This window comes from Drosophila montana, unplaced genomic scaffold (assembly GCF_035044405.1).
Source record: "Drosophila montana isolate Dmon_TW-CO22-7 unplaced genomic scaffold, ASM3504440v1 contig_2081_1, whole genome shotgun sequence".
Taxonomy (NCBI): domain Eukaryota; kingdom Metazoa; phylum Arthropoda; class Insecta; order Diptera; family Drosophilidae; genus Drosophila; species Drosophila montana.
The window spans coordinates 495,769-507,753 of NW_026996991.1; the positions used below are offsets into that span (position 1 = coordinate 495,769).

The 11,985-nt window shown below is 40.2% G+C and overlaps 1 protein-coding gene across 1 annotated transcript; it reads right to left on the reverse strand.

Annotated features, from left to right (window-relative positions):
• Positions 1–363: 363 nt before the first annotated feature.
• Positions 364–1,515, reverse strand: LOC135426747 (uncharacterized). Its single transcript, XM_064680023.1, has one exon. The coding sequence runs from the start codon at positions 1,390–1,392 to the stop codon at positions 439–441; it is 954 nt and encodes a 317-aa protein (XP_064536093.1). The 5' UTR covers positions 1,393–1,515; the 3' UTR covers positions 364–438.
• Positions 1,516–11,985: the final 10,470 nt, after the last annotated feature.

Genomic DNA, 11,985 nt, shown 5'->3' on the forward strand with positions numbered 1-11,985 from the left:
TATGCAAAAATGTGTAAAACATGGAGATAAATATAATGACATATGTTGTTTTTTTCTTTCAAACTCTTTCGGCTAACGGTGTGATATTGATTGGAACACGGCAAGGCCGAGCCCATGTTTGAAAACCAATTAGAGCCGTAACAACAAGATCAACCATGGTAACAGCTAACAATCTGAAATCGTGTAATGTGGCTCATTACAACATCATTTTGTACAAATATGTTTGCATCTACCTTAAATCAGATCTCTCGTCGTTGTTTTCATTGTGAGCACGCGACAACAACATGAAACTTAAGGCGTGAGCGCAATTCAAGGTAATAAATTTGAAGAAGCCCGCATAAAATATCAGATCGTTGGCAGGGGTTCCGTTTATATAAATATACGCAAAATTTTATTCAAAAATAAATTGGGCGTTCGCTACGCCTAAAGCAGAAATTGTCAAGAATCTGAGCGACGATTGGGCTGAGGATCAAAGTTGAGCACATCAAATGTGAGAATCTTGTAAAAAGACACCGACCAGCCAGGATCGTTTAAGCGCGACAAAACGCGTCCCATCATCAGGTTTTGCGTTGATGGTGAAGATGGTGATACCGGTGGGTCCAACGGATGAGCATCATCTTGCTTAATGTTGGAGGCGGTGGTGGGATTTTTAGAAGCTTCCTGCTTACGCCTCCATTCTGCAGTATAATCGCGACGAAACCGTATAAAAATCTCGGCAAAAACAATGCGATGTGGCACAGACACAACATCTGATGGCGTCTTCAGTTCGCTATCCATGCGTCGGAGGATCTCATTGATTTCCACCAGCTCGGTGGGCGAATCAAAATCCTTCGTATTGCGCAGACCGACAAATAACATATCTATGAAAGCATACTTTCGGCCAAAGTTCTGACGTGTTGCCACCTTCATAGGTATGGCCCGCCGCAGATGCTCCTTCTCGAAGCGTACCAGTTGAAGCCTTGAATCGTTGCGCGAGAGCAGCATATCCCTTGTGATCTGCTGGAAGCCCACTGGCGTCGTATACTCGCTAATTTTGTCGGCACTCTGCTGTCGTATGATGTCTGTCATCACAATGGCCGCCTGCTTGGAGCCCTCAATGAACTCGGTCTCATTAAAGCCATAATCCCACAGCCACTTAAGCTTCCACATATTGAACTTTGTAATTAGATATTTCCAAGGATTGTGCAGATACACCAGTTTCGGTATGACCTTTCGCCTCTGGTCGTTAAGGGCATTTTGGCGTTTCCATCTACTACCGTGCACCTGGCGGGTGTTCAAAGGTGACTCAGTTGCCTTTAAGTTAGGATGGCTTCGACATGAGAGGCAGGCGATGCAGCCATCCAGGGTGAATGTACGCACTGCGCCGTTGTTAAGAAATAAATTAATTAGCATATCGACTTCAGGTGTAAAGTCCTTTGCATTTTTCTGCAATTTGATTTGACCAAAAATCGTTTTAATATTTTATCCAATTTATTGATTGTGTGTGTAGAAACACAAGAAATTTTGACAAATAATTCGAATGAGTTAAATTTAAACAGAAACATATAGAGAGGCAGAGAAGGAGCGAAATATCTGTGGCTGAGATTCAACCCGCTGGGCAAGGCAAATGCTTTCCCAACAACGTGAAGATCGTTAAAAATTATTTGGCCGATACATAAATTATATTCGACTTGGGTTGAATGCGTGAGTGTCTGAGTATCTGAGCGCTGCGTGGGACAAGTGCTACGGGTTGCCTTTTTTTCAGCGTTCCGATCACACGCAAACGACACAAAAATGAACAACGATCAGCTGTAGAAATGAAATAAAAGAAATGGAAAAGCTTTAAATGCAATTGTTGCGCTTGCGAGATGTGTATTTAAATGGCGAGGCAAATTTAATTATGTGTAAGATATTTAATGGAAAATTAAAGAGAAGCTGTTTAAGACTTTTAAGGTAGCAACACACAAAGAGAAATGTTCGTAAAAGCTGAGAAATCAGAATAAAGTCTGTTTTTTTATTTCTTATAAATACTATCAGCATATGTTTTTAAATCAAATAGAATTTTTATATTCAAGATGGCATATAATAACAGTATACTAGAGGAAATTGCTCAGCATTGACCGGGTCAAATGAATAATGTTGAAAATCGAATTAAAAAATTCTTTTGACCTCAAAGGAAACATTTGTGATATGACAAATTTCTAGGCTATTCGTGCGTTACTCAAACCAAGAAAAACCTCAATTTACTGCCTCCAAATCACATTTCGTTTGCTATACCAACATTTCATTGCAGGTCTAATGCTCTGGAAATGGGCAACTATGGAAACTCGACTGTATATTTTTTCCACCAACAACTTAAGCTAACATTAGTTTATCAATTCCCAGCCCCGTTGACTGGTTGACACAAAATGCGTGGTCGTCATCAACGACGTCACATGACGGGGCAAGAAAAACGCCGCCAGAGTTTCAGTGCTACCAACGATAAGCATCTTTTATGAACCGCCGTGTTACAACTATACAATAGCAACACAACTAACAGATACTTATTTGAACGCTATGCACACTTGTGAGTGTGCCTGTGCCTTGAGATTCAAATTGAAATTCGAATGAAAATAAGTAATTCATTTCGCTGCGGTTAGCAGGCCAGCATCGGGCATCGGGCATCGGGCAACGGGCATCGTTTATCTTGTTGCTCATTAAATCATTCAACTGTCAATCAACTTCCCCTCACTCAACTCATTCGTCTCCCATTCGCTGTGCCACTCATGAGCTGCATCTATGATTCGAGTCGAGTCGGGCTTAGTTGAGTGGTGTGGAGTGGAGTCGCGTCGGGTCCAGCCTGCAGCTAAAGACAGTCGTCAATTGTCTTCGGCACATAGCCAAAGGAAATATCTTTCTTTTTCAAATCGTCATCATCGGCTAGCAGTCTAGCTGTCCAATATAATTACTCACATCCACTGTTTAAAACTGCACGCATTTCGTTCTTTTCATTGACTCAACAATGGATATAGCGGTAAAGTGATTCCTATATAAACTGGTCAACTATTTAGCTTTATGTGGATTGTTTGGCTGTTGTTCTATGCATGTCAAACATGGTTTCATGTATAAATTTTTATTAATGAGTGGAAATACCTAACAAAACTGAAATTTGATGTCATTCCTGGTTTCTCTTCTTTCCACACGCCCTGCTCAAAGTTTTATATTCTTTACGCTGAACAGGACGCCCGCCAGGGCAAATTCCTTGATACTTAAAACCGAGTTAGCACATAAAAATATTCTGTTGTAATTATAGATATACGATATAGAGCAGACAATGCGAACGATTTGAAGTATTTATGAATATGTACATATGTGGTTTCGTATACACTTTGCTCTGCATAACTCCGCAGTTCGTTTTGATTGTCGCACTTTTTTTTCTTCTGATCGACAGTTCGAGTTTTGAGTTTCAAAAATGGAAGTTGACATGTGTACCAGCATTCATGGATTTCCCTCCCAAGTGGTTGGACTGCGCTTAGCATAAGTATCCGTAGATTTCCATATCTAAAGCTGTTGTTGTGCGAGTATCTCGTATCTCGTGACATGGGCATGCCAAAATGCTCTCGTACCTGTCAGGCGATTCAGGTTAAATCAATCAAACGAGAGTTGGAAAAACGAAACCTGTCAACACGGTTCATTGTTTGCATGCGCCGCGTTTAATGAAAGAACCGCCCCGAAACCAAAAGCAAAACAAAACAAGTAAGAGACCTCTAGTCGGGAGTCCCCGACTAGGAGATACCTAAGCCCCGCGCCAAATGTTCTAGCTTCCTTCTACCAGAACATAAATGCAAAGTTTTGCTTCTAGTTTACTTGGCCCCACATTATGCTTAAATGTATTCTTGAATAGCTTCGGTGTTAATAGTCCGGTCTTTGTCAAATTTGAAGGGCATAAACACTTTTTATCGCCGAAGATAATTTTGTTCTGCATGTTACATACATTTGCACAAAACATGATACCCCTTTTAACACATTTGAAATGGGTTTGGGGTATAACAAAACGAATCGAAAGCGAACCCAACTAGGCTTTCGATGCGGGAGTGAGGGTCTGTAGGGGGGCGGCACTATTGTAGATTTATGCGCGTATTTCACAGATACACACACACACACATACTTGCACACAACTTGCTGCATTTGCCATTCGTGCAGTTATTTGCATTTTTAGTTATTTCCATCTGGTGAACTATTGTCTAGTTCATACGGGTGGTCATTTAGCATATTTTGATATTGAGATTTATTGACAAGATAGAAACGTGTGCGACGTGCTCCACTGTTGCTGTTGTTGTTGTTGTTGTTGCTGGTGCTTTGTCGGTAAATGCTGCAAAGGCCGGAAACGTTATGGAAACGCATATTATGTCAAATGTTACTTAGAGTTAAATTAATTGAGTTTTGAATCAAATTCGTATCGAATTTCAAGAGACCTGAAAAATGGTCAGAAGAAAGGGGCGCCCACTTAAACGAGGTTGACCACAGAAATCATGAGGCGCTCTGCGTGCCACAGTGGAACAATGCCAAGTGGAAATCCATATCAGAGTTTCTATGGAAACCCTGCAAAGCGCGGAATGTGGTCGTGCCATTGAAATGCGATACGCAAGGCGAGGGACTAAACGAACGAGTTGCGGGGATCATGAGGTGATCTTACTGTCAGCCGCAAATTGAGGAATTGCTCACGGTTGCCAACTTCTAGGGTTTCAGTTGTCAGCAATTGTCAGTTTCTTTGCGGTGGAGGTCGTGGCTGGTGCTCAATTTGTCATGCAAATTGATCGCCACTTGCAAAATTGATGCTCGCTGCGGAAGCAGCAGGTTCAACTAAGTCCCTTCAAATCCGGTCGGACAAATTGCAAAGACTCGGTTCAATGCACAGTTCGATGCAACTTGGATACCCCTGGTAATTGAATACTCTCACGCATGCGGTGATCCTGACGATTCGATTGTCATTCGCGGCGGCGTTGAGTCATTTAAAATTCCAGGGCGCGCTTTGGCTGCCAAGCTGTCAGTGCGACACCTAGCGACCAACACCTGCAACTGTCAGTGCCACACCACGTGATGTGCCTACTTTATGGCCACTTAAGTCCAGCCACTGACAGTTGACACTCGTCCACTGCACGCGGTCGGTGCTGGTGTTGGCGTGAAACCGTCTTGAGCTTCCAAGAAAATCGCCTGGGTGTGATATCAGCATAAACTAACCCCCGCCCAGCGGCCCCATCCATTCGAAACTGGGCGAATCGCCTAATTTATGGTATTAGAGTTTGAATGCACTTTTCCGCGGCATAACGAACTTTGCTTGACGTTTGGTTTACGTACGCATAAGAATTAATTTCAGTTGAGACGTGTTTTCCATGCATTTTTACAGCCTGAACCCATTTAAAATGGGCTAAGAAATAAAAAGGTTTGTGCAAATTTATTTAAAAGTCAGAATGAGGCTTTCCGACCCCATAAAGTATATATATTCTTGATCAGCATCAATACCCGAGTCGATCTTGTCATTTCCATCGAACTTGCTGACATAAGAGCAAGCACTCTTACTTGTTTTTTTTTGTCTTGCAAATTTCTTTTATTTATTTACATTTGGTTAGGCTAGAGCATTACCACGTCGTTGCTTCTAATATTTTGTGTTTTCTTGACCGTTTTCAATGCGGTTTGTGTGCCCGCGTCAGTTGTCAGCAAAAAGTGCCACCCAATAGATGTGGGGAACCTGTCAAGTAGCTTGTTTACGCGGCCATAATGCAAATGTGATCGACTTGGCCCGGCCAGCAACATCATTCATCAGCTGAGCTAGTTTTCTCGCTTGGTTACCCAAATGCATCAGTTGATACTGCATTACCCAGTAACCCAGATAGAATAACTGAGGCATCAAAGCAGAGCCAAGCAAAGTTCAGAAGAGTGCGGGATTTAGGTTGTTTTTTTCCAGGCACATGTGCAGTTGCCTTTCCGAGAGGTATAAGCATATATGCAGACATATATATATATATATACATATATATATATATATATAAATATATATAAGCTTACCTCTCGCTATCAACTTGCTTTCAAAGAGCGAAAATAAAATGCTCAACCAGAAGTAGTGGAACTGGAGCAGGATGCAAACAAACCCGGCAACTGCCAGAGCTGACAGTAGCCAAAAAATATGTCATAAAAAGATATGGTCTGCGTCAATATTGACACAAGCGCTGAGTGGGGCGAGGGGCAAGCTGCACAGGTACAACAAAGTAACGTATGTGCGGGTTGGGGAGAGGGGGTAAGGGGCAGCTGTTCACCTGTGTGGCTTAGAGATGGCTACGTTGTAGTCGTTGTCATCATCTCTGTAATTTTCATTGTTTTGCGGTAAAGGCCGCAGGCCAAGCAACGTGCCACACGCTGTTTGTCAGCAAACCAGCGTCAATTACTCACTGTGGCAACAAATAAGTTATAGCTAAAGTAATCCTATGTCAAGCAAGGCTAAAAAGTGGTTTTAAACTGAAACGTTTAAAGCTCAGAACTATTATTTGCTTTTACTATGAAGCGAACCTTAAACCAAACCAACTGCCCACCGAACCACATCTTCTTGGCTTGGCCTTAAAGTTGAAAGCTGTTCGAACAGTCAGCCCCAAATTACCATGAATCTATCTAACCATATTTGGACGATGCCAATTTTTTGTCAAGCCTTTTAGAAATCTTTCAAACAACATTTTAGCTTCGGGGTATTTTACAGATATTATTGCATACTTTCAAGCTTATATGAACATAAAAGCAAATTCTAGCACATCAAATTTTCCTATTAAATGAAATTATTTCCTAACCTGACTTTTTTGATATCGATCTGTCCACCCTATGCTAAGTTATACTATTTTAAGAACTTTCTTAGTTGCTAGGAATTCGAGCTAATGCTTACATGCATAACTCTTATGCGGGGACCCCCTTTATAGCTCTTTTGGCATTTGCACTCTATGCTAACGTATTCTATGCTTTCGCTACCGTGCCTCATTTCGAACTGGTTTAGGTTAACCAAGTTAAATTGTGCTATTTATATACCACGAAAATAACCCAAATTCTTTTATCGCTGGATAAATATTTATGTTCCCAATGGTACCGCAACTAACCCCAAAAATTCGATACGCTCGTAAACAATGAGGGGAGACTGCTAAGGCAATGCTCCCCCTTTAAAACATTTGCCACTGTCCACTGTGAATTACAGAATTGTCTCGTGTCGCATGTGGGGTAGAAAATTGTAGAAGGGACTGAAATTGGGGTTGGTTGAAAAATTTTTGTGTGAAGAGTGTTGAGCAGATGTGGCCTAGAACCAAATTGTTATATGCTAACTTAGTCGTCAGTCGTTGTATTTAACTACCTCAGTCCAGTTGTTGAATTATTCAAATTATAACGTTGGCAAAAATACTAGTAAAATGACTGCACACACGTGTATCAAAAGTTTTGGAAAGGCGAGTTAACAAATGGGTGGGGTAGGGTGCTTTCAGGTAGTTGTATATAGTTGTATATTTGTGACAATCTGTTGTAATTGCGCTAATTGCAATTTATTATTCAGAGTCGCACTTGTTTTATGCTCATCGTCATTATCACCAACACAATCATTATGTTGATGACGATGATGAGGCTGAGGATGATGGGTACAGATTGTGGATGCTAGTGAGTGACAACGTTTCCACTGAGAGCCGACAAAATGTTGGGCAAAATATCCGCAGGATATATGCTTGTTGATTTCGCTTGAGACTTTGACATTTTATCTGCATTGGCAGCAGGGGCGTGTCGGGCGGGGGTGATGGGGAGAGGTGGGTTGGTTAGGGTGTGAAACACGACTAAATACACAAACAAACAGAAACGATATGGCGTATAAAGATACAAATACAGATACAGATACAGATACTTATTATTAATAATGAAACCACGCATTTATTATGTCTGTTTGTACGCGCTGCTTGTTTATTTATTTTGTATTGTATTTGCACTGGCATATCACACATATAAACACACAATATATGCCTGCTACGCGAATATATTCATAAAAATTCGTAGCTAGACTCTATAGTGTGAGTCGATATGCGTAATATGTAATATTAAATTTCACATGCCAGATGAAATTCACGTGGCGATGCTCCTCGAATAGCTGTCGTTATTCAATCACTTAAATGAAGTGCGGCATTCCATATTTAATATGAAAATTATAACGCAAAATTTTAATTTGATTAAGTGGCCTGCATTCCTTTTTGGCGCTTCCTCTGCTCTGATCTCAGTTCACCCATTTCCAGAATTCACAATGTGCAATTCAATTTACATAAGAGCTGGCAACGATTATGGTTTGTGTCCTTATAATTGGCAACCATGTACATTATGATATTTAATTTCGAAATAAGCAATTCTCGCTTAAGCAGCAACTGCCTGGGTGTTTGCCAGTTGGCGTATTAAATATTCTCAATGTCTGGCCAACTGAAATTTGTGCAGTTAATCAGCTGAATATTAGTTGAGTAACTGATAAGTGCCCAGCAAAAATAATCTTTATATAAGCGACATCTTTAGTAGCTCTTTAAGGATTTTTCAGTTTAAGCTTGAATGTGTCTTATTGCCACGCCCTCGCCCAAATAAGTTTCAGTCAAACTTTTGTCGGCAGGTGTAACAGGTTTCTTTGTCAACTCTTAGAAAGCACTTGACCCAATTAGCGTTTGCATGGAAAATTTAACCCTACACACAAAAACACACACATACCAAGCAAGAACGTCTAGCCTCGGGATGCCTCAGATTAAATACCCTTTAAGACATGTCGCTTACCGTTAAGCTCGTGATTGCCGAACTTAGTTAAAAAATCTTGATATTCTAAATGATAGAGTAGTTCGATTTTGACAAGAATCCGTTCATACGTAAGGAGCATGGTAGAATTTGTAAATGCCAACGCAAAGATATCTTCAAAACAAAAAAAAATTCTTTATAGAGGAACCTAGTTTTCGACGAAACATTCCTATAGCAGCTTTATGATATAATGGTCCGATTAAGCCGATTCAGGTTTTATACGTTACACATTTAATGAAAAAATTATAATAACCTCTAACAATCTCAGCAAAAACTACAATAGAAAGAAAGCAGCGAGAGCAGGTGAAAAAGAGAGCGAGAGATAGAGAGAGAGAGAGGGTCGCAAGAACATGGGCTAAATAGTTGCAACACTAACTTAACCTCATTTAAATATTTTGCTGTAACCACTGCTGCTGCTGCCATTGTTGTTGTTGTTGTTGCGGTAGTTGTTATTGTTCTTACTGCTGCTCGGCATCATCTTGTTATTTTTGGGCTCCCCATGCCCCACCACAGGTGCATCAACACACACAAACACATTTTGCCTTCTCTTAATGCCTGCGCACTCGCATAAAGTAGCACACGAGACGTACGCCATGCGGGGCGGGCGGGAGGTATGTTGCATTTTGTATTCAAGTACAACGAAAATTGTTGTAAATTAGTAAAAATGTAAACACGCATACTCACACACAGACACACATGCATACACAAGCTGGAGAGAAGCAGCAGCGTCCACAAAAAGGTGTGTGAAGCAAAGATGAGCAGGCGGGTTTGAGACGGGGGCGAAGGCGAGCTTTGGAAGGTTAAGGTGCTTGGCTTGTTGAAGGCAAATGGGGGGCCTGGTCCAGAGGCTCGTTGAGTGCCCAGTGAAGTAGCTGCTGAAGAGCAGCGTCTCCACGGCTACCAACCTACGCAATTAAGTGACGACGATGATGTTGGCGATAGCAAAATAAGAACCTGCCACCAAGTGAAAGGCCTCACTCTATATAAATACTGAGCTGCCACCCCTCCACCCAACTAGCTCTACACCTCTGTGCAGCACTCTCACTCTTTCTTTCATTCTTTCTTTCTCTCGCTGACTACGCAGTTAACCTTTTTTGTTTGCATTAAAGTCGCAACAGAAGCAGCAGCTGCCCAACTCCCGACCCCCTCACAACAGAGCACTTGAACGGCTGCTTTAGCTTTCAAAAGGCTTTGAGTAACATTGTTTCCGACAGCGTTTGGTTTTTGAATACACTCACAAATTGTGCTTTTGATATGCCCGTTAGTTGTAAGCGAATTCTAGCTAAACACGTGTTACCATACCAATCGTACTATTCAATTAGATATTTTATTATGAGTATTATCAAGAAATTCTAGTATTTTTTATTCTTAGAAAGAGAGAGAAAAGATTATGTAACAGTTGTTATTCAATAATAAACAATTACGAATCTTGAAGTAATATCATTACTTTTCAATGGCCACTGTCTGTTTTATAGTAAACTAGTCTCTTTGTCATAAAATCTTCCATTGATTAGTCATTTCAGGGAATCAGATACGACCAGCTGTTAAATAAAATACTTGTATAAACTTTTTTTTTTGAAGATATCTTATTAATATCGGACTACTATATCATATAGTTATATTGTAAAAAGAATACGAAAATTATCAAAATCAACAATTACTTCACTAAAGTTGTTCTTTTTTGTTTTAACATTAGTTCTAACAACTTCTCTAGAGTATTACAGTTTCGGCTGACCATAGAGAATATGCTGTTGCTCTCTTTCTTGTAAGCTACCGCATGTTTGCATTTACCTTGGTGCTTGCTCCACAAGTGGGTTGTCAAGCGCTCTGCCGGATTTCAAGCAGCCAGTCGTTGTCAAGAGAAGTTGTAAAATGCGTTTCATACCCGCAATGACAACAAAAACACACAACAATAAACAACAACAACTACGACAACAATACAAATTGTAGATGCAAGTGGATTTGTTAAGTAAGAAAAGCTGCGTACAAGTAAAAATATTTTGTTTACCTTTATTTGATTATTTATTTAAATTTACAAACGTGAGCTCAGAAAAAAAATGCAGCAGCTTTGAGTAATTTCGTCATATGAACAACATAAATAAATGAAAACAATAAACTTAACAATAAACTTTAGCAAGAGGATTCTCATATGCTTTAGAATTTGATATTTGATTCTGGTTAGACTTTAATAAAACCCAGTTTGACTTTATAATAGTAGAAATGTTTGTGACAATTGCTAATCTTCAACTTACATCTTTCATTGTTATTTCCCAGTGCTAATCCTCTTAATTTTATGTGGAACTTATGCTTAGCTCTCTATTATGACGCATCATCTAAACCTAACCCCTTATAGACAGAAATCAAAAATTTATTTTATCATTTCACGCAGCTTACTGCAACTACACTGAATGCAAGCTTGGCCAGTAAAAAGATGGTCCATTCAGTAAGCCGTTTGTAGTGTTATTTTATCTATTCTTTTATTTATTCAACTTTATGATATCTTCGAAGCGAAGTCCACCAGTAATCCCAGCTGGCAAACAATTGGACTTCTGGAAATCAGAGTTAAGTCGTGTTATGCGCTGGGCTTTTGTCGGCTAATGCAGCTGATTAAACTGGCCCGAGAGCAAACCTAGGCTGAAAACGAAAGTATCTGCCTTATCTGCATGGAACTTTAGCTTGGACGTGTTTTTCATCTGTCCGATAAGCTGCAGCAACAACACCAGCGGCACTTATAAGGCCAAGCTGTGTAAATCGCGTGGTCGATTTATGACTGTATTTATGGCTGATCTCTACATAAGACTGAACTTTACATTGATCCAAAAAAAAGCCCGAAAATGCGTGGCGACAGCCAATAAACACCCACCCAACACCAGCATTTGGTGCGAGGTGTCAAAATGTATTTGGATTTGGTAATATAATCAGATAACATTTTTGATAACTCTGTTTAAAGTATTTTAATGCCATCTTGGGTAATTTTTGGCATATAAAGTGTTAAAAGTGGCTTTGATTAATGTGCATAATTATAGTTTGAGAATTTTTAAGCTATTGGTCCCAAACGTGCTCTTAGCACTAGAGGATGATCATCTTGGCTTTTCATCTGCGTTTTGTTTTTATTATAGGGCGTGTATGCTCTCCTAGGAATTTTCCACGATACTTGTAAGTCCAGACCGCCCAATTGCCATAAAAAAAAAA

Excerpts from the sequence above, each read along its gene's own strand:
- LOC135426747 (XM_064680023.1), bottom strand. The coding sequence starts at position 1,392 with ATGCTAATTAATTTATTTCTTAACAACGGCGCAGTGCGTACATTCACC.